The sequence below is a fragment of the Perognathus longimembris genome, chromosome 9, assembly GCF_023159225.1.
Source record: "Perognathus longimembris pacificus isolate PPM17 chromosome 9, ASM2315922v1, whole genome shotgun sequence".
NCBI lineage: Eukaryota > Metazoa > Chordata > Mammalia > Rodentia > Heteromyidae > Perognathus > Perognathus longimembris.
In genome coordinates this window covers 58,582,203-58,605,779 of record NC_063169.1, presented here as the reverse complement: position 1 = coordinate 58,605,779, position 23,577 = coordinate 58,582,203, and the positions used below count along the sequence as shown (strand labels likewise).

The 23,577-nt window shown below is 41.1% G+C and overlaps 1 protein-coding gene across 4 annotated transcripts in view; it reads right to left on the bottom strand.

Annotated features, from left to right (window-relative positions):
* Phactr2 (phosphatase and actin regulator 2) overlaps positions 1-23,577 on the bottom strand; it is a 218,509-nt gene that overhangs the window by 25,648 nt on the left and 169,284 nt on the right. For 2 of the 4 annotated variants that reach the window (XM_048354219.1, XM_048354214.1), the window contains exons 3-6: positions 16,183-16,263; positions 11,731-11,889; positions 5,475-5,714; positions 1,107-1,635 (exon numbers count right to left, since the gene is read on the bottom strand). In XM_048354219.1, the coding sequence (XP_048210176.1) occupies positions 1,107-1,635; positions 5,475-5,714; positions 11,731-11,889; positions 16,183-16,263 (1,009 nt within the window). The remainder of the gene's footprint in view (positions 1-1,106; positions 1,636-5,474; positions 5,715-11,730; positions 11,890-16,182; positions 16,264-23,577) is intronic. The other 2 variants (XM_048354215.1, XM_048354218.1) reach the window with 2 other exon arrangements.

The window sequence follows — 23,577 nt, the reverse complement described above, 5'->3', positions numbered from 1 at the left end:
AGGTCAGGACCCTTAAATAAGTCGATATTTTACTGTCTGGATCAAAACCAACCTAATTAATACACTAATGTGTTTTTGTTTTATGAAAGAAAACCCATTGAAGTATTTAGATTTAAGAACTCCAAGCCTTCCCTAGATAGAATGGGTAACTGCATTTATGACAGTCTTCTTTTTTTTTGGGGGGGGCAGTCCTGGGGCTTGGACTCAGGGCCTGAGCACTGTCCCTGGCTTCTTTTTGCTCAAGGCTAGCACTCTGCCACTTGAGCCACAGCACCCCTTCTGCCATTTTCTGTATATGTGGTGCTGGGGAATTGAACCCAGGGCCTCATGTATACGAGGCAAGCACTCTTGCCACTAGGCCATATCCCCAACCCCTATGACAGTCTTCTTTCTGTTCATACCTGTGGGACAAAAGGCATCCCCTATCTTACTTACCTTTCAGTAGCATGTTTGTGGGATTTTGTGCTTAGATTCAAAGCATAAAGAAGGATGAGAATTGTAGGATGATACCAAGATTTCTAGATTTGGCATTGGATGATGGTAGGATCACTATTCTACCAGGAGATAAAATAACTGATTCTGTCTAGAACTATTGGAAGGCTCTGTGAAAGAGGAGAGGAAATCTGGGCTGGGTGGGAAATTAAAGGAGTAAAATGAGAACCTGTCTTTTGTTGGAAGAAAAGGAATTGGAATTCCAGAGTTCTTTCCTGAGTCTTAATTTTCTTGGGGGGAAGAAGCTAACTTGTTATGGTGTTGGTGGGCAGGAACGGGTGAGCAAACTGGACTCAAACAATAAAGATCTACAGATAAACAAGCTAAGGAAGGAAAAAGGAACTGTTTAAATACACACACACACACACACACACACACACACACTCTGCTGAGCTTTACTGACACAGGCTATTTAAAGTGGTGTCTATCACTTCATCAATGAGATTTTCTCCATACCTCTTGGCATTCCCAGGGCAGGGCTAAGAAAATCCAGTGGTTGGACTCTGTGTGTGTTTACCTAGCATTCATCAGTTCAATAAAAAAGAGAGCTTCACTCATGACTTTAGTGAACTTCTAGGTACTTAGGTAGACCACGAGCTTTGGGCCTGACTTACCATTTTGCATTTTCTCTGTTAACACTTAAACCACCTCCTGAGTAGAGAGTGATGGGTTCTTCGGTCCAAATGAGTTGACTGGGGTCTAAGGCAGAGATGGGCTGGTCAGCTCCATTGCTGACCAGGACCACCGGAGTGTCTGAGGCAATAATGCACTGATCTTCAAGAGACAGAGGGAGGGCAGGGGAGGAGGGCGGTGGAGTCACAGGGAGCAGAGGGCCTGGGGCCTTGGATTTGCCTGTCGTCTGCTCCTCAGACCCAGGGACAGTCTGTTCAGGTTGGAGGCGCCCGGTGCTGCTCTCTGCAGGGTCTCCTTTAAGATCAGATGGGCCAGGTGTGGCGGTGTCTGAGGACAGTCTAGAGGTCGAGGACTGCTTGCCAGCTTTTTTCTTGCCCTTGGCTATCCCCACTGTCCCTGCTTTGCTAGCAGTTGTCTCCTTGGAAGCTCTCGGTCGAGAAGAGGTGGATGAAGTGGATGGTGACGTGGACGTTTTGGAACCGGTTGGCTTTTTCAAGTGAGACGAGCCAGCTAAAACAGAGATGTCGCATTAAAAACCAAAGGATGCAACGCTTTTGAACGAAGTGACTGTAATCACTCATGACATTTCAACTGTTCCCTTAGTAATTTGTTAGCTTAATGATTGGAAGAAAATCAGCTAATAATGCTAATGACCTAGTTTTCTGTCTCTCACCTACTTTGAATATAGAACGGAACAAATGAAATGTAGAGAAAAATTAAGGGACAACTGCCCCTCTCTCTCCTCGCTCCTGCAGTGTTTTGGGGAACAACAAAAGGGGAACTCTCAGCTCCTTGTCCTATGGTAACCTCGAAAAGCTCTTGTAGGCGCTAAAGAAGAGGCACTGTAGTGTGAAAAAGGACCATCACCAGTGGTCAGGTGCGTCCAATACACACTTGGGCTCTACACCGTGGGTGTTCTACGAATGGAGCTGGACCCATATTCAGAAGAAGCAAAGGCTATCCCACTAGTTAGCTTCTTTTTGAGTCAAAATCAAATTCACTTATCTCCTTGCTAAAGAGTAATCAGCACTTCGATGACCCTACTATGACAGGACACGCAGGAAAGATAAGCCTTGCGCAAAACATCAAATGGTAGGAAAATGGTTTCATTTGTTTTTAGAAAAAGTATTTACATGGGTAGCATCTGAATAATTTGAAAGCAAGGACCATCACAGAGCTGCTGCTACATTGTGTGTGTCTCTGTGTGTGTGTGTATGTGTGTGTGTGTGTGTGTGTGTCTGTGTGTGTCTGTTTGTGTTTGATATAGAGCCAATCTTTAGGCTTAAACTCAGGGCCTGGATGCTGTTCCTGAGTTTTTTTTTGTTGTTGTTGTTGTTGTTGTTTGTTTTTGGTGGTTTTTTTTTTTTTTTTGCTCATGGCTAGCTACTCTATTACATGAGCCACAGCTCCACTTCCATCTTTCTGGAAGTATACTGGAGATACAAGTCTTACAGATTTTCCTTCCTGGGCTGGCTTCAAACCATAGTCTTCAGATCTCAGCCTCCTGAGTAGTTAGGATTCTAGAGATGAGCCACTAGCATCCTGCTTTATTTTTAAGACAAGGTCTCACTGTATTGTCTAGGTTTGACTGAGGTTCCTGGGCTCAGGTGATACTACTATCTGAGCTCCTGAGTAACTGGTACAGGTTTGTGCCAACTCACCTGATTCCTCCCACAACTCTGATGCCAGAATTCATAAATCTAATGATTCTTTTCGCTTGTGTTCCAAATGGCTCTTTAAAGGATGGCCATGGTATATTTGCCCACTTCTGGATAGAGCTGTCTTTAACTAAATTGTTTGTATAAAAGCAAAGTCAATTATCTTCTTCACGTCATCATCGGAAATATATTTAACTCCTATGAGAATATTCTTTGTTTCATGGCCTATATGACCTGTAACTTCTTCTAACTGTTCTTCTATTATAATGTTGCATGTACTTCTTCCTCATGAGGGGTTAAGCTACCTTTCATACATAAATGCAATCTTAGGAAAGCTCTTATTAAGATTGTGGCAATGACATTGCACATTGATGCTATTTGAACTTAACTTGAATTATAACTACATTGAAGTCAATTGGGAGAGTCAAAGATGAAACCCAAACAAAGCAATAGTTAATGAGATGTAAGACTTTGTTAGTTTTAGTATGTGGAAGGAGCCAACTTCATGTAGTGACAGGTCCAGGCTTGAAATAATTTGTACATAATATAGAATTCTCCATCACCAAATCTAGACTTGTCATTAGTCTTTGGAATGACCCAAGTTGCTACCTCTCCTTGCAAGACAAATTCACTAAGCATACTCTTGCATTCTAAGCCTATTCAAATTAATTTTTTTCAACAAAGATTTTTGTGCCTAGACATGCTCCACTATTTACTTAGGTAAGTTTGATGGAATCTCTTCCATCTATCAATTCTAATAATATTCTAATAAATTTTTGGAAAATTCTTTCATAACAGATAAGTTTAATTTTACCCTGTCTTAAGGAATAAAATTATTAACACCTGGAAGACAAATGTAAGCCATATCATATTTTTCACTAAGTATTTTTCAATATGACAGGCTTTGTAGGAATCAACTGTAATTTAAAAAAAAACAAACAAGTGCCACTGTCAGTTAATAATGAGAAAGAAAATAAACAAGGGAGATTAACTCTTAATTCCCTGCAAAGCAGAGAAGGTTCAAACAGCTTACTGATAATCAAACAGCTGGTGATATGGCCACCACATTAAGTAACAGAGGGAGCAGATTTTGTGACAACTGTTGTTTAAGAACTTAAAACATCAGATTGAAGGTTGAGAGCCACATTTGACCTATTATGTGAGGGTCAGCATTATTCAAATAATACAAAACTACCATGCAGAGAATTCTATGTAGTTACAAATGGAGTATGAGCAGGACTCTGAAGGAAAGTTACCAGTATGTGATTTGAACAGATTCTTACATAATGACTTTGTTTCTCTGTGGTAACCCTAGGAATAGTCACATTCTTATTTACACAAAGGCCCCCTCAGGCCTTAACATGTAATGTCAAAAATAAAAGGACTGTAATATTCTGTTAGGAAAATCATGAGTCCATAAATAAATCTTCAAATAAAATATCAGCCGATTGCAGAACCAGCCTAGTCCTTAGTGAACTCCTAGCATGCCAATAATGATGGAGGGAAGAAGTATGTGCAAAATGAGATCTTCATTCTCTAAGGCAGAGTCATGGTTGGGGCTTCACTTTAAGAAGGAGCTCAGGGCCAGCCTCACTCCAGGCATGGCGAGGCCATTTGGGAATCCCACAGCAACAAGACTAGACACAAACACGGGATGGCACGCTGTCCCCCAGGAAATGGCCCTTAAGCATTCTCTGTACATCACCCTGAAATATTTCATATTAGAGCTGTCTGGAAGGGACCAGACACGAAAGGTCCAAGATAGGAAGAGAGAAACCCAGGGAATGAGGTCTTTTGCAGTTAGAGAGGGCTGATATTCTGTCAACCATTCTCTAAATTTGAGTAGGATGGATATACATTACAAGGGGGAACACAAACAGATCAACATTAAGACAGATCCTAGTACATCATTGCTGAGGATAATAAGGAAAATAAGATCTACAGAAATACAGAAGAGCTTTATGCACATGTTAATGGAGAAAAGCCTCTGAGTATGTAAACTGTGATTAACAGCCTCTGCAAAACTAGATGGCCCAGAAGGCATCTTTATTCCACTTTACTAGAGGAATGCAAGTTCTACTCTACGTGGAGTAGGTTAGAGTAGAAAGGAAAGCTGGATCTACAACACAAGATGCTACTGTCCGCTGGTGACCTGTGGAAGCAACTTGTAACTCTACCACACAGGGATATTTTGCCTTGCGACTTTCAACTCCACTGGAATAGTTTTAACTGGAGTAGAAGGCAATAGGGGTTGAGTTGAATTAAGTATATGAATCATTTGTCATTTAGTGGAGGAGACACCCAGCAACTATACCAGCTACCTACATGGCATAGTCTAACATGCCAATCTAAGACACTTTAAAACAAAGCCTACAGCAATGAAAAACGTTTAGACTCTTAACAGACAGAAGGTCATTCACTATGTGCATAATGTCATATTTGCCAGCATTATTGACAGGGAGCCAACTGGAGTAGGTTCAACAAGATTAAGGCATAGTTGCCCCGATCAAGGTGAACTAATCACCTGGTTGACTGTCATTTGCAGACAGCTACAGCGGAGTCCCTGGGACATTCTCTGTCCAAGTTGCATCAATGGTTTTATATCCTGATGTGCCAAATGAGCCACACTTTCCCCTTCCCAGAGCCCAGCACCCTGAACTCAAGCCCACAATGCCCTGGGGAGATACTCACCAGCCTCTCGGGTCGGGTTTCGGCCTGTCGGTTTGGGTGGAGGGACAGGGCCCTGCTTACCAGGAGCCTTGGCATTTTTTTTACTGGGAGGTGCATCGTCACCTTTGTGGCTTGCCCCGGCAGTGGCCCCTTTGGGAGGCACAGGTGATTTTTTGGGTTTAGGTTTGGGTTTAGGCTTAGGAGGAGCTGAAGGAGGTAGAGCAGGCGCTGCCGGTGTTTCAGAGTGGTTTTCAGTGTTCTCTACAAATGAGAAAGTGAACAGAGCAGACTGGTACAGACACATAAACAGCAGGAGCAAGACACAGTGACAGCGGTACACACATGGGGCTGCTTGGCACTTTGGAAACAAGATGGTTGGCAACTCCATCAGGTAGTGTAAGTCGGGGGGGTGGGGAATCCAAGTCTGAAAGATATGTTGGGCATATTCTGAGTATACCAATGACTCCTTTGGTGAAATTTGTGACACAATTTGTTTTGTTCAACCTAAGTATCCACAAAGCTAGGGCCCCAATTCTAGCCTCTAATCTATGGTGGCTGGATGATCACTAAACTGGACAAAACATTCTCTCTCTCTCTCTCTCTGAATGCAATGCACTTGCAAGGAAGGTACTCTACCACTTGAGCCATGCCTCTTGCCTCCAAATTAATAACTGAAGGATCTTTCAGAATGACAAACGAGTACTTGGCATGTATCACCCTTGGTGAGGACTGAGAGCCAAAACAATTAGACTCGACTCAGTATCCTCTGAGAACTCAAGTCTGATCAACCTGGAAGGGATTCCAGTGCGGTCTCAGCAAGGTGAAGTATACTGTGTATGCAATGCTCTCAGCTAAGGGAGACTGTGGAGGAGAAGGATAGGAGTCACGTGCTCTGAACAGTGAACTGCTTTCCATGAAAGTTCCCAAGCTTCCCCAGCACGTCAGGGCAGCTTCCTGTTCAACAAGAACTTCCTCTGCCCTGTGAACTTGCAGCACAACGATGGGCTGATGGGTCAGGAGGGAGCAGAGGCCACCGGATATTTTGTTTTGTCATGGAAACATCAACAAATGACCTTGAAAAGACAAACACTAAAATTCATAGAAGACAATCACAAAGAGAAACACAGAGGCCTGCCCCAGGTTCTGGAGAAGTGAAATAATATCATTAGTAGTGAAAGTGGAAATGTGTAAGTTTATTTGTATAGTCACACCTCTATCTTTCTCATAGGGATTGATTTTGCAATGAAAATAATTTTTTAAAAAATGGTTCTGGTCCATATCTTGACAAATGGAGCACAGTTAACAACATAAGACAGTGTTAAGACAAAATGCAGCCTTCAATGGGTATATCTTTCCATTTGTGAATGAAAGAGCTTTAATGGCGGTAAGTTTCACATTTTATTACCATTTCTTTTGGTTTGTTTCTTATTCTAGTCAGGATGAAATAAGACTTACTTCTTTCAAATCATATCCTCTATCAGTTCAGGCATATGTCTAAAATAATAATGATTTTAGTTATGAAAGCTAATCAATAAAACCAATAAAGTTCTCTCTCTCTCTCTCTCTCTCTCTCTCTCTCTCTCTCTCTCTGGTGATACTGTGGGTTGAACAAAGGGTCATGTACTTGTTATGCAGGTGATCTGCCACTTGAGTTATACCTTCAGTCCCTGTTTAGATTTATGTTATTTTTCAATGGTCTTGATTCTTTTTTCCAGTCCAGCTTCAGACTACAAATCTTCTCTCTGTATCTTCCATGTAGTTGGGATTATAGCTTTGAGTCACCACACCTAGAATGTCCCTAATTTTTCCCCCCAGGTTAGTCTCAAACTGCAATTCTCCTATTTCTTGCTCCTAAGTATCTGAGCTTTCAGGGATGTTCTATCATATCTGGTTATGTCTTTTAACACTCCCCCTTTACCCTGCCTCAACTATGATCCTCCCTAGTTGCTATAGCCGAAATCAGCCTCTTCTACCTTTTTTACATGAACCTATTACTCAACATTTACTTTGCATTTTTGCCTCACATAATTTTTTCTTTTACCTCAGCTGTTCTGTGCAGTACAGCATTGCCCAACAGACCTGAGCCAGGTTCTAATGGACATAGTTGGGGCTGGGAATATGGCCTAGTGGCAAGAGCGCCTGCCTCGTATACATGAAGCCCTGGGTTCAATTCCCCAGCACCACATATATAGAAAATGGCCAGAAGTGGTGCTGTGGCTCAAGTGGCAGAGTGCTAGCCTTGAGCAAAAAGAAGCCAGGGACAGTGCTCAGGCCTTGAGCTCATGCCCCAGGACTGGCAAAATAATAATAATAATAATAATAATGGACATAGGCTGGGAATGTGGCCTAGTGGCAAGAGTGCTTGCCTCATATACATGAAGCCCTGGGTTTGATTCCCCTGCACCACATATATATAGAAAACGGCCAGAAGTGGCGCTGTGGCTCAAGTGGCAGAGTGCTAGCCTTGAGCAAAAAGAAGCCAGGGACAGTGCTCCGGCCCTGAGTCCAAGGCCCAGGACTGGCAATAAATAAATAAATAAAAAATAAAGTCTTCAATTTCAACATTTAAAAAATAATAATGGACATAAGTCTAGTAGAACCGAGAATGACCCAATGTGGCACACAGTGAAAACAATATCACACACGCAGACCAAGCCCAATCATTATGTTATCCATAAGGATAACAAAGTGATCTGCACTGTGTGGAACTTGTGTTCTCCTTCATACTGCAAGCAATGCCCCACTTCCTTTCCCTTAACAACAGACTAGTGAGTAATCCACTCCTGGTCTGCTATGGGTTTTCACTTCTAAAATTATACCTCATAGATGGGCTGGTGAGAGAGCTCAGTAGCAAAGAATATGGTGAGTGTATGCAGTCACTCAGGTTCAATCCCAGCATCATAAATAATAAAATAAAGTAATAACACAAGGAATCCAGCCTAGGGCTCTGGGAGGGAAGGGATGGGTTGCTCTGTGATGGCTAAGAAGTTTCTCCCCAATGGAGAGAAAATGGATACAAGCCTAACTCCGCTGTTCCTTTAAAAACCTGGAGCTCGCTCTATACTCTTCCAACACAGTCAGTTATCACTGAGTGTCTTTCACTCTGGTGATTTCAAAATTGTGTGTGTGTGTGTGTGTGTGTGTGATATGTGTTTGTGTGCACATGAATATAAAGAGGTTATGTTTTCTGAATAAATTGAAAGTGTCTTCAGTTTGGAAATGTTATTTATTTAACTAATTATTCAGACAGTGTCACTATGTAGCCCAGGTTAGCCTAGAATGATCTCCTGCCTCAAGCCCCCCAAGTGCTAGGATCACAGGTATGTCCCACTCATCTGGATGTCTGAAATTTTATATCCCATTAAACACAGTGCTCTAAAATGTGGGTCTAGTCCACGAGTGTCATGGATTGGTTGATAGTTATTGACACATAATCAGTAGAAGACAGACTCTTTACCTGTATTTGGGAGGTAATTCCTTAAGACGTGTGGTTTGTTTCTTGATGACATGGAAAAAAATGATGAAGAATAGAATATTATCTTCCCAAGAGGAGGTTAAGAAGGAGGTGCCTGCTCCCTTTGGTTTTGTCAGAACACAAGATTTCATAGTGCTATAGTCAGGAAAACAAGCTGTCTGCTTCCAGGCATGGCTCCTGCCTCTACATGCAGTGTGAGTCCAACAATCCCTACAACCAGCCCCAAACTGCATGCATTCTGCACCTGGTCATCTCCTTTACCTGACGACCTCCCTGTCTCCTCCAGGTCTTAGTTTGCACAGAGAAGAAACTGGTCTCTGCTCTGGGCTCTCTAGCGTGGGGTACTCAAGATCCTCATCTGTTATGTTTTGCACCTTGTACTGCAACTGCCTGCAAGCACTGGGGCCTCCTCTTCCACCAATGATTGACTCTCATTCTCCACTCCTTTCCTAGCCTCCACCAAGGTCTTATCCATGATGGACTTTCATTATTACAGAACAAGGAAGGTGTTCCTCACAGGCGCATTGCTGAACACCCTTCATAATAACTCAATAGAAATAATGTTAAACAATTTTAAGATTTCTAACAAACCGTTACATGGAACATAATGGAGACTTGTGGAAGAAGTCTCCAGTAGTAGCAGAGGAAGCTGAGGACTGCTGTACCAACCACTGAATCAGATGGCTTGGGAAGCCCAGCAATAGCTGTGTGGTCTGGGTAGGACTGAGCCACAGATTAAGCGTGAAGGTTATCACCTGCCATATACTTCGTTTTCTTCAACATTGATGGTTCAAATAGTAACATATCGAGATATTGTCTTACAAAGCAATGTGGCAAGCAAGCATCTAGGACTTTAAAGGCCAATGATGTGGCTTTGTAAATACAGCCAATTAGTACAGGAAATAATGCCATGAGTAAGCTGTGTTCATGCAGATGGAGTATGAAACCCCAGAATTGAGGTTAAGCATCTGGGATGGTGGGCTGAATGGAAGTGAACTCAGACAAGGAGTAAGACTAGAGGAGGAGGAGAAGCCAAGTGAATCAGGCTAGTTTTCAGACTCCGATGGGGTCTTACTAGGGAAATAAAACAATTATCCTCATTCGTAGGGCATTTTCTACTGAACAAAATTCTCTGAAATATTCGTTATGAGTGACATTCTTTTTTAGACTCAGGAGGTGGTTCCCGAACCTAGACTTCCCTTCGTTACCAGCATGGGCCTGCGTGAGCTCTGTCCAGAGGGAGTTCCATGCCAACATTTGTGCATTTCCCTCTCCTTACCTTCTAACTCGCCCAGCAAGATGCTGTCCTCAACTCAATCTTTGTAAAATATAAGCCTGTCAGACACATTTTATTTGCTTGATAAGGCCAACATTTCCTTTGAAGTCTGGCTGGTCAGGGAGTGACAATGACAGTCACACAGACCAGGGACAAATGACACACGATGGATCTGAAAGTTAACAGTTAGTTCAAACAGGACAGTTGAACTTAAAACAAAACAACACAAAACCCCAAAAGAAGTCACTAATTGCATTAATACTTTCAGCTGAAGTCCTTTAAAATGTAAGTCTAGTTTCTGTTATGTCTCAGAAATGCCATTAAAAGGATTAAGTTCTTGCAATCATTGTTAATAAGCAGAAAGTTCTTCAGTGGAGCAAGCTAGGGCCTGTGAATACTGTGCTTAATATTTGAATAAAGTAAAATGATACATTTCCCAACATATGATTAATCTAGATTTCTAATGCTTTTAAGGGTTTCATTATATGCAAAGAATTAAAAGTGGTTGCGCACTTTCCAGAAAAGGTAATTTCTGTTACTAGGTCTGCTTAACAAAAGCCATCAAAGTTCCTCATCTTAGGAGGCTCTTGGTCACGAACAGAGGAAGAGAAGTTCACTTTTAGTGATTTCTAGCAGTTCTCAATGTCTATGGAACCCAAATAAAGTTTGAAGAACATGTTGCCATCCAACTCAGAGGTGAGCTTTCTAAAGCAGAAAACAATCTCTTTCCTGAGCTTCCCTTCTAGGCTTCATAGAGTCAGCTAGAAACTTCCAGAAAAACTTTTCTCCCTGTGGGATTCCCACTGGGTTGTCTACCCATAATAGCAGTGGTATAGAGCTGTAATCTAACCACAGCCTAGAATTTATGGATGTTGGAGTGTCTGAATCTATAGTAGCACATTCACTCTGGAAGTCAGCGTCTTTTAAGAAGTCTTCCAATGTGGTCCTGGCTCATTTTGAAATGTCCAGTTCACAGACAGATTCTGGGGCAGAGGCTGTGGCATCTCTAGGAATGACCTCTTTCTAGGTCTCCCTTAAAAATGTCTAGAACCTCTAATATTGGGTGTGTGGATGACACCTGCTAGCTCAGTCTCAGAACTAGAAAGGGAGCTCTGGGCTGAGAGACCCATGTTGAGAGTTGGTATTTGTCTGTGTTGAGGTGCTTACCAAGGCCAGCTGGAAACAGCTAAGAAAATGGTTTCAGTGTCTTACTTTTTTAAGATCTTAAGGAAAAAGCTACTAAGGAAGGATATTCGTAGATACCTCTTATATTTCAAGAGCCTGCTTGCTCAGATTATTACCTTTAATCCTCTAATAAAAAAGCGAATGATACACTTATGCTACCAACACTTCCTCTCAAGGAACTCATACTATTTCTTTCCCTAGTTATCAATTCTGTTTTCTTGGCACCTGCAAACTTCCTCGCTGTAAACTAATGGTTTAGATTCACTATTGGGAGCCTAAGGGCCAGGTTCTTGACATTGAGCTGTACTAAAGGAAACAATATGTGTTTCTCTTTATTTTACCTTTCTTATCTTCTGCCTTTTCTTCCCGAGGTGGTGTTTTCTCAGACACAGAGCCATTACCTTCTTCAGACTTTCCTACATTTTCCTCTGGGGTAGATTCCTCTCCGATGGGTATCATGTGCCCGTTTGAATTTTCAAAGTTAACTGTTACATCTCCATCTAAAATGGGAAAGAAACACCTAGATGTCTAACTTGGTGGCTTTCTTAAAAATCAGTTTCCCACTTAGAGATTGCAGAACTGGTTGTGTGTTTCTGTCCCTGGGCACCGAATCATCATGTTTTTAACCAAATGATTTCTTTAAAACCAAAGAGCCAGAAACTCATTTAGTCACGAGGAAAAGCACATCCATGTGCCAGATCCGGACACAAAGCCCCAAGGCAGCAGAGTCCCTCTGTTCTTGGGCTACGGTTTCGTTGAAGTCAATAGTTATGTGTGTCTTTGTCATCCAGACACTGAGTGGTAAAAAGAACAATCTGGGATATGGAATAAACATTCTAACATGTACCGAAAACACAACATGAGTGTAAATACACAAATCACATGAAATGCAATTACATATACAAACAATTTGTGAAAGAACAGAAAAGTTCCCAAGAACTGCTATCTTCAGAGTATCTTATGTATATATGTGTTAATTACACAATAATATAATTGCTACTCTGTTCTGGGAAAAGATGGTAGCAAGGCTAACTTTGTTTTTATTTTCATGTCTATAGAAAGATTAAAACATATCTCATAATTAGAAAATGCTTGGGGAAAATCTGCATAAAAACTTAATTATGGAGGATTTTGAGAGTTAGAGCTGAAAATAAACTTTTTACTATGTTGTCTAAAATCATAAATAACTAATTTTAATGCCTGAACTTCCAGAATTTCTGAAGGTTTCCAAAATAAAAGTGGCCTTGCACAGACTTTGAATTCAGTCATGCTTGAAAAGATTCTAGTTCATATAGCCAAGGTTCAACTACCATTATAAAAGAAAAAATCAATGGTTAATATTAGACTCACTAAACATGAAGAAATACACAATTTGAGGTATTTCTATGCATCTTCTGATTAATCATTTGAGCAACCATTAGGAAAACAGAGACTAGTTCTCACATTATTGTTGTTTTGATTCATCAACAAAATGCACTAGCCTTCTCTAAAAAAAGCAGACATGACATAAACATAGCAATGAGATAAACATATAATTATATAGAATTGAGATAAATATAGAATTATTTCCTGTCCAAAATTAAAAAAAGAATTGTCACTTAGTGACATAACCCCTAAGAACCTGTACTCTGACTCCCACATAAATTTAAGATAAGAAAAAACTGAAAGTAATGCCATTGCAAATAAATCAATTATTTCAATAAAATTAAGGTAAGAATTATTGGGTGCCAAGCAATTAACATAAAAGGGAAAGGGCACAGATAAAATAAAAATGATGTAAACACAGACAATTCCAAGCAAAGCAAAAATTGAAAAAAGAACATTTCTTTGTATAAAACTCTTCAGGTTTAAGATAACTCTGTTGTGTTTGACTTTAGTTGGCAATAAACCCATATTAAAATTGTACTCATGGCAACTTACTTTTATTTTAAGTAATTACATTAAACTTTTTTAGTTGCTTAAAATAATTTTTTTAAAAATCTGAGTAAAAATAGCTAAGGAGAAAATTATGTAGTGTCATACAGAGAAACTGAACTTTAGCATGACAGAAATAACGAACTTAGTAGAAAGAATATTTACTCTGAGGTGCAAATAAAATAGTTGTTAAAAAAAGAGATGTGTTTGTAATAAATATGCAATTGAAGAGAAAAAAACAGAGAAAAATGGAATCTATGAAATAAAAAGTCTGTGCGAAAAATATTTGTAGCTCTGGGTGCTAAGAAAATAATTTTAGAATTAAAACAAGGTAAGCATTCTATACATGGGTTACATAAGCCAAATATATGCAAAGTGAAGGAAAGCCCAAGAAGGTGCCAAGCTGGAGTTGAGAGGTAACATTTGTACATAAAGGACGGAGACCTCAGAAAATCATAGTAAGCTTAACGTAAAATGAGACAATGCGCAGATAGAAGTAAATGGTTACATCAGAGTGCAGGAGCACCAGGAGGGGTGTACTTCTTTCCTGATAAACAAGGATGTAAGGAATGGAGGTTTTTGGTTGTTTTTTTTTTTTTTTAAATACAACAACCCAAAAAACAAAAGGCAAAAAGGCACAGTTAAACGAAAGAGGAAATCAAGTATGACCACAGGGAAGTGACTCATCAGGAGGCTAAAACTGTACCAGGAGAGAAGAAAGGAAGCTGGCAGGCAAATAGGAAACCCTCATGCCCTCGTGTTCAAACTACAAGATGGAAGGAAAGAACCAGAGATAAACACTAAACTTGGACTCAATCAAGTATGGACTTCTCAGGAAAGGCCAACTGCTGAACTTTTGCATAGAAGAGAAAGAATCTGAAAGAAGAAATAATAGTAGCTGTAGTGAGGTATACATCTAGGACAGGATGGAAGGAGGTTAAAACCAGGGCAGCAAGGGAGATTGAAAAAGTCCATCTGGTCCCAAGCAATAAAGGGCAGAACTGACAAGCCCTGTCAAGAGTTACCAGAGGGTCAAGAAGGTCAAGGCCAAGAATGAATCTTCTCTGGCAGGAACAGAGGTGGCTGTCACCAAAAAATGGCAGCTTCCAGTCTCATAGACTGAAATTCTCAAGGCAATTGTCTTTGAGTCAATGACAGGAAACCAATTTTCTCCAGCCTCTGACTGAAAATGAGAAGGGTTCTGTTTACAACTGGCATCTTGGGACACCTTCAACCTGTAGCTAACTTTTATTTTTCTATATGTGGACCTTATTTAAAGGGGGAAAAAAAAAAAACAGGTAGAGAGTTACACTCAATCGGTTAGGTCTTCTCAAACATTAAGCCTGTTGCATTATGGGTAAATTCTTTTCTTTTTTATTGCCTTTAAGTGGTTGTATAATGGAGTTGCCAGTCAACAAAGCAGCTTATGAGTATAATGCATCTTGATCAATGTCATCCCTTTTAGGTTCTTTAGTGCTTTAAAACTCACAGCTATGAAAGATTTTCTTAAAAAAGGTCAAATAGAGTCAGATCTCTGGGAAATAAGTATATGTTGACCACAGGATGATTAACCAGGAGGCAAATTGCTTAACAGACTGGGCAGAATAAAAAGCAAGTTGTATTAACACTTTCCTTAAATTGACTACTGCTACTTATATTTAATAAAAAGGAAAATCTTTTTCCATCTACGATTTTGTTTTTTAATTGTCAGTGTTGAGGATCAAACTCAGAGCTTCGTACATGCTAGTCAAGCACTCACTCTATCATTGAGCTATATTCCTAGCCATTTCTTGTGTTTGTTTTGTGATTTTCAGGCATGGTTTTTCTAGGTAGCTCAACTTGACCTTGAACTTATTATGGAGCTTAAGCTGGCTTTAAAGTCACCTCCATGACACTTGGTGCCTTACGTTTTTAGAAGCAGAAGTAAGATAGTATAGCATTTTCAAGCTATACTCTATGATGGTTCAAATTTTGGAAAAACTATGTCAATTTCATTTATACATAGTCCATGCAAAAAGAAACAATTGGCAAGTTTTTTACAAGGAATATATACCAAGAAAAGGTAACATTTTTATTAAAAATTAAGGTCTCAGAAAATTTTGAAGAGAAGACAGGGCATAAGATAAATCAACAATGTTTCCTCAAAATGCCTTTAACAGCAGTGGGAACAGAGACAATCAGTTGCTGTTACTTATTTGGAGAAAAAAAAACCAATATTAGTGTCTTCTTTTGAGCCACTATCTCAGTTTCTATGTAACCTTTGTCTTCTCTGTGTTAAGATCCATCCATGGGAAAATGGAATAAGAAAAGCACAAGAATAGAGGAAAGCAAGAAAGAAAAATGGATAACGTGACAAAATATAAAAAGTATGTTGAGTTCAGAGAAGTGATAAAGGAATTGTATAAGAAAAGAAAAAGCATTTAAGTGTAAAAACTAAGCAGGCTAATTTGCCCATTCATGCCCTATTGATTGTACATCAACAAAAAATGCAAAAGGAGGTACATTTCTCATTTCCTTCACTGATACTCTTAAGAAACAAACATGGTATTAGTAAGCTAAAATTCTGTATTTTTTTCAATAAGCACCTATAAAGGTTAAAGCATAAGAGAAGAAAAGAAGCCATGCAAGCATTTGTATCTTTACCTATATCTCTAGCCACTCATGGTGCTGTGTAGTTTTATGCTTAGAGTGACCTCTGGAGAAGCAATCACCAGAAAATTCTTTTCAATACTATCTCAGATACTCTAAAATCAAGATTCTTTATTGGCTATTTTCCTGACAAAGGCCTCATGTGATCATCTTAAATTTCAAAAGAAAATGAAAGAACAACCAAAGAATGAAGGATCAAATTATTTTAAAAGTATGATGAATTTCCTCACCTTGATCAGGCAATTCCTTAAGCACGCCCCTTCTTATCAGCTCCTCTCTACTTTGTCTTGTGGAAATCTTCCTCTCTAATACTTTTAAAAAGAATAAGCACAAGTAAGAATCAAGTCATTGCTGCAAATAATTATGAACAATATTCCAAGCAGAATTGGGCACATCCATTCTGTTTATAAGAAGGCTCAAACCTTAACTTCCTTTGTAGCCTAATAAAACACACTTGGAGTCAAACCAACCGACGTGGGCCAAGGGCAAATGACTGTAACTCACAACCTGAAATCCAGCCATCATCCCTGGTCTTCCAAAGGATAATCTCTGGCCAAGAACCAGATATAATATTCCATACCAACCATAGAGTATTGAGGTAACATCTCACTTTGAAATATTCCTTTCTGTAACAGTGATATCTTAAAAAAACACACACACACATGCTAACAAATGTGTCTTCTGTGTGATATGCAGTGTATGTGCAGGGCATGGAAACTTATATTTTAAAAAAAAACAAAACCCCAAACAATCCACACATTTTCAGCAAATGTGTCATCTGAATCCAGCAAGAAGGGACTATTTTTTTTCTAGTGTTTTCTCTGACACAGCATCTGGTATAAAAACCGAACACATCAGATTTCTTGTAAGTCTTTTCTTTCCCATACTTACAAGTTCCAGGGGTTTCTGGGATAGTCCCTGATAAACTCAAGTCCTAGGTGAATGGAAGAGAGTTAAAAATGGGCTGTGTTCCCAAGCTTGCCAAGGAATGAGAATCTCACTCCGATTCTACCTACTTCTGGAAGAAATCTATGCTCTTGATGCAACTTCAGAATGGAACCCAAGTGCTTAGATGAATGTCAGACATGTTCACTTCACTGTTTATATTTTTAGACCTTGAACCTGACTTGCCTGTGAAATCATCAGCTCTGTTTCCTACTCTGGGAGATTGTGTGGAAATCCTATCCATGACTTTGTTTCTTACTAATCCTTTGTGTAGACCAACCCCAAGGTGTGTCCTGCAGAACCCTCCAGAAGCTCTGTTCAAGAAGTACATTGACCTAGGTAAGGGGCAGAAATGGGGTCTGGAGCATGTAGAGGAGAAAGACAGGCGTCCCCTGGTGAGGCCTGGGCAGGACTATCAGGCCTGGATTTCAGATCCTCCCATCTACAATGCCTTTCCTGGCCTCATCGTCTGCAAATCCAGAAGTACTCTCAACATCATGGCCTCAGCTACACTAAGGCCAAACGAAAGCCCATGACTCCAACCCATGCCCAGACACACTTAAAGGGAGCACACGTGCACACTGAGAACATGCTTTCTCCTGTACTCTAGGGGGGGTCTAACTAACATAAGGCCATCAAGGAGCGAGAGGAGAGGAGGCGATGCTTGATATTAAGGACATGAAACTCTTCTGTAAGTGTTTACTTGTAGCATGAGCCCCAGAATGGCAACCTTGAGTCTCCTATGAAGAAATGGGTTTTTCTCTTTTCTGAGATCTAAAAACTAAGTGTGCCTGTGCATATGTGTGTGTGTGCGCATTTGTGTTTAAACTCTGATTTCTAAAGTCAAAACAATACCAGAAGCCATTAAAACTGTACTATTCCACTACCCCTAGAGTCATGGAAAATAGATGTCAACTGTTAAAAAAGAAAGTTGAAATACCTTGATAATTAGCACAGGTATTTTGTGAGAATTTATGCTTTCTCCTGTGTAACCTGACTTGGTGTGTGTGTGTGCGTGTGTGTGTGTGTGTGTGTGTGTGTGTGTGTGTAGTATATATACAAGGGGTTTCAATTCAACAAGTCAGATTATGAATACAGTGCATCTTGATTAATGTCACACCTTCCAGCATTCTCCCTCATTGTCACTTATATTTTATGTAGAGTGTGTATGCAAGTCTTTGTTGTAAGTTCTGTCAAACATACGTTGGATAGACTAAGAATATAAACCAACAAGAAAGTGAGTGAATAAATGATCCGAATCATGACAACAAACACTACATGGGTATCCGTGGATTCACCCACGGAGGATTTAGCCTCCTCTCCCTTCCCTTGGTCACTCACTACCCCACTCTCCACTCTCCCTCCCAGAAGCGGATGTTCAGAGATCACCTAAAGGCTGATGATGTCAATGGACAAGTCAACAAGCTCACCACCAGGAGCCAAGAGTTCTTCCATGACACTTCTTTCCTGTGGAGTGCTATTGTTCAAAGGAAGTTTCAGATTGTCCAGACACTTGTCCAAGTGGTACAAACCCTCACACAGGGAATCAAGCACTAGCACCCCCGCTGACAGGCAGAATATTGCTGAGATGTCCTAGGTGCTTCACAACTACCCTGGGCACTGATGCCTCTCAGAGATTGTCCTGACCTACTCAGGCCTCAGTATCCTGGTCTCCATGCCTGGGTTAGGCCCCTGAAGACTCCCAGCTGTTCTGCTCTGAGCTTGCGACCAAGGGTGGCAAATGCAACCAGAGGTAAGTGCTGCCTGTCCCAAAGATTTGGTCACCTTCCGGCAACTGAAACACACAGCCATTTCCCAATGCAGTCAGTTGCTCTGGCTGTCCTTCTCACCCTTGTTTAGCTTTTGCTCATATGAAACACAACTTTTCATTGTTGGCTACATCACTCAAGTTGCCTGACCTACAACATGGTTGACTAGAGTCCTGGATTGCTAGTTCCAGAAGCCCTGTGACAAGGTGGTGACCTTGGCTAGGTCACATCAAGTACTTATATGTGGCCTGTACCATGAAGGCAAGCCATACTGCTCAGGAAGAGCTATCTAACCTGCTCAGTGAGTGAACCAGTATCATGAATGAAAAATTCATTAAATCCTGCTGTGGCAAAGTCTCAAAACTCTCATTCTTACACTAAAAACTTGAGATCCTAGGACATACCCCACTTAGGTTTCTTTTCCATGATGGACCCCACAGCATTCACTAATCTGAGTTTTAAGTTTCTGTTGCTTTCTTTCTAACTTGATCACAGTTCAACATTCCTCTTCTTTTTTCCTTGAAAACTCCAAGACCTTTGAAGCAGCAGCAGCACTGGTTTCCTGCCAACAATCCAGAGCAACAGCTTTGTGGTTTTGCTCTGCCTCCTCTACACGGGGCCCTGATAGGAAAATGCCGTTGGCTATTTGTTTGGTCTTTGGCTGAGAGCATTTTTAACGCATAATGCAGATAACTGTGTACAGAGCCAATGAGAGCGAACGGCCGGCTGCTGAGCACGGAAGGTTTGTGGCTGGGCACAGCATTCCAACCCTGCTCTCACTCAAGTACAAGTATCTCATTCTTCACCTTTTAAAATATTTGCCTCCTGTTTATATAGCGTCTGTGTGTTTGCGGAGCACATTCACCAGACACCTTTTTCATGGGCTCAGAGGGCTTCTGCGCTGGAAGAACTCTGAGGGGTCATTCGAGTTCAGCGGGCTCTGGGAACATTCCTGATACATGCTCACCTGCTCTCAAACCTTGGCAAGCAGGAGGCTGGCCTGCCTGCAGGGCCGACTTCAGTCAGTGATCAGCCCCATGTGTCAGGAGATATTACACCGGCAGCACCCAGCTCTCCTTGCCTGAGACTTCCACACATCAAACCCAAGCTCTGCATGGCTTGAGCCTACAGGACATGATGTGTGGATAATGCAGCTGGATTCTGCTCCATGGGCTCAAGGGGCACAAAAAGGTTACTGCAGATCCCTAACACCTGCTCCCAGGTATCCTGTCAGCTGCTCCTTGACTTTGAAGCTTATAGCAATCTACACAACCACCTCAAAGACACGGAGGGAATGGGGCAACCACCACTACAACATGGCCAGAGTGTATCGCCAGGGAAGAGATTAGTGGGATGCAGGTCATGAGAGGCAGTAGCTAGGCAAGAAATACTGCCATTGGTTAAGTAAATAAATAGCCCATGATTAGGATGCTTTATCACAACTGAATATACACGAGTCATTTTGACACTCAGGATTTCTGTATCACTGCATTGGGTAAACTAACTGGTATTTCCATCCTGATTAAAACAGCACACATCTTGTCTCTAGGATGTAAAGAAAGCTTGTCCCAGGTTCTCCTGACTGTATGCTTATACTTTTTCATGCTTATACTGTTTTAAGTATTTTGTAAGTTAGTCTTTCAAAAACTTTCCATGGCTATCTATCTCATTTTGAGTAATATCTCAAATCTTCAGAGGTCTCTAAGTTGCACACACACCCCCCCCACCAGCCACTGCAGGGATGTTCTTGGTCTTTCACCTTTCTGTTTCCCAGTCCTCTCATCCTGACTCTCTCTCCCTTTCTCTTTCTCTACTCCAACCCCTTGACTGCCTGATAACCCTCCACCTTGCCCTTGAGGCATGGCCTTGTAAGGTAGCCATTTCTCAGCTTGGCTCATTCCATCCTGTCCTCTCTGAGCTCTACTCAAAGCTTACCTAATTAGAAATCCCTCTGTGTACAGGTGATAGAGAACAGCCGGAGCCCCTTTCCCATCGTTTTTTGGTCGGTCATGGCACTTGAATGCTGTCTCTAAGCTTTTTTGCTCAAGGCTAGGTCTCTACCACTTTGAGCCTCAGCAACACTTCTGGTTTTGGGATGGTTAATTGGAAATAAGAGTCTCACAGACTTTCCTGCTTGGGCTGGCTTCAAACTGTGAACCTCAGATCTCAGTCTCCTGAATAAGTAGGCTTACAGCATATAGCCCCTTTCTCATCTTCTTTGCCTTTGAAAAATGCCATCCCTCTCTGACATGAGTATATAATCTCAGAAAGAACCTCCTTTTTTTAAACTGTTATGTTCCCAATGGTGATTTGCAGGCTACTGGTACTCAAAGTACGCATGTATTTGTTGAGTATGCGGATAAAAGAAAATAGGTTACTCATTATAACAATCTTATTTTCTGCCTCTTCCCAGCCTCCAAATTTAGGAGAAAGCAAGCGAGGTTTGTGGCAAAAGCTTAAAGAACAAGAACTTTCTGTCTCCCACCTTCTTTACTCTTTGGCTGGGCCAGACTGAGGGAAAATTCTTAGCTTTCAGTCCTATGGATTCCTCTGGACAAAAGGCTCTGTATACACGAAGAAGGAAGCCCTGAGAGCGGAGAGACACCGGCAGCTAGCAGGGTGCAAAACACAAATTCTTAGGCTCTTCATAAATTCAGAATGATTTACGATGTCCTCCTGGGCATGGCGTGCCAGGCGTGTGTGGTGCCCACATTTAGGAGAGGAGGCTGGGACCTATGCCACTAGCTCCTGTCAGTGGATACTTGGCTCAGATTTCATATTACTGTGGAAGTATCTGCGAGAGTAAATCTCGTAGTCAACAAGTCATTTGTGTTTTCATTTGGCGTGGAAAGAGCATTCTAATTCTGAATTCTAACACCATTTAATGACTGAACAAAATAGAAGAGTAAATAGGGGACGATTAAATAAGTGTGCCTTGTTATCTTCTTGGTTTCAAGGAGTGAATGGCCTCACTGTGACACAGTGATTGAAACACAGAAAACTACTTGTCATGTGTTCGAAGTGTTCTTTAAGAGCTGGCTGGGCTCTATGGCTCTTCGGCAGCAGTTACACAAAATAAGATGGCAGAAAATGGTCTCCTTGTTTAAAAGACCCTTCATGAAGGGTCTAAAGTGAGTAAATCATTTAAAGAAATACCACCCTGTGCCACCCAGCAGCACATGTATAAAAACCTTCCAAGAATGTAAAAAAAAAAAATGTATCCCAAGAATGTAAAGCAGAGAAATAAAGCCAACATCTTCACCTGAAAACACACAGGGGTCTGGCCATTTTCTTGTTCCTAGGATCACATCACTCCCCAACTCAAAAGTTTTCAGACTACAGAAGGAGCTGAGTATCTTGGACCAGTAGTCAGTCAGTCCTTGGTACTGCTTTTCCTCACTTTCTCTCCTCCATTTTTAAGGCTAAATGTTACTTGTTGTCATTTCCTAACTAGCCCTCCTCCCCCGACCCCACTTGGCACTGATTCAGGTCGATTCCTTCATATTGCTGTTTCTTTTACCTACAATCAGTCTGTTTTTCCTCACTCACAGGTGAAATACTCACTAGAGTTGGGTTTCGAGTCATCGTCAAACAGTGTCCCTTACATGGACATCAGACTACCTCAATACCTATTAAGTAACTTCTTGGTAACTTGGCCTTTTCATCTGTAAAATGAATAGCTGATACTGTTCAGGTTCTTTTGGATAGGAAATGACTTAAACCAAGTAAACATAGGCCAGTACCTAGCATTTAGAAGGCATCCGACAGATATTAGCTGTTCCTTTCATTTCTGTTACAGCATGTGCCACCTGTATATTATTTATTGCTAAAGCCATGGGCTTGTTGTATATTCAATGCCAACCCTATGAGAAAAGTCAAATCTTATTTATCACTTCATCTCCATAATTCCCCGTGATAACCAATTGCAGAGCAGATACTGGGGAATCAAAGTGTCTTGTTTGTGTATCATAGGGTAAGGGAGATGACAAGTCTAGAATCCTTTCCTACTTCTTGTAGAAACAAGTCCCCTGATTCCACCCCCCCCCCACCTTTGGAAAATCACTTTCCCCATTCTTTAGTGCATGTGATTTGTATGAGGCTAACACTCCTGGATTTTAGGCTCTAGGGTTCCTAAACTCATCCAGCAAAAACAATGTATCTTCTTGGCAAGGGGATGATTGGTTCAGAAAGGGCCATGTGCCCAGCCAGCACCAATAAGATCCAAGCCCAAGACATTTGTTGGGACAGTAGGAAACAAAGCATTCTCTTTTCTCTATTAAAACTACCTCAAAGTGATGCTAGTGACTACCTTGCCTTCACAAGAGCAGAGTTGAAGTTGGAGGGAAAAAAAGCCAGTACAGACATAGAGACTTACGAGAGTTCCTAACTATGGCTTTTAAGCACCTGGGTGTAATCATGTTGGAAGTTTGTATTCCCCTTCAGTTGCATGAACCAATAAATTCCCTGTTTGCTTACGCTCATTATGATTCATCAGCAGTAAAGAGCCCTGACTAATCAAAAAGGTGTCAAATAAATGTTTTCAAATTGAATTTCCTCCCAGCAGAGACCAAATATCCTCTGGATTTGCAGAGTAGAAATATGAAAGGAGAACCAAATAGCCCCACTTTTCCTGCCTGGAGTTTGAAACTCTGTTAGGCCTTAAGAAAGAGGAAGATGAAGAGATGGATGTCTCTTCTTCCTGTTGAGAAATTAGTATCTCAATTTCCCACTCCGAAACCGGACCCTAATCATCTAATTATGTTGGTGTTTAGACGGCATGCTCCTACCAACCCCTCTCCCAGTATCCCCCACCCAAACAAGACATTGCAACTTCAGAGAGGCTAACCACATGCTCTAGTCATACAGCTAGAATCCGGTTGAACTCCAAAACCTAACCAAAACCCTACCACA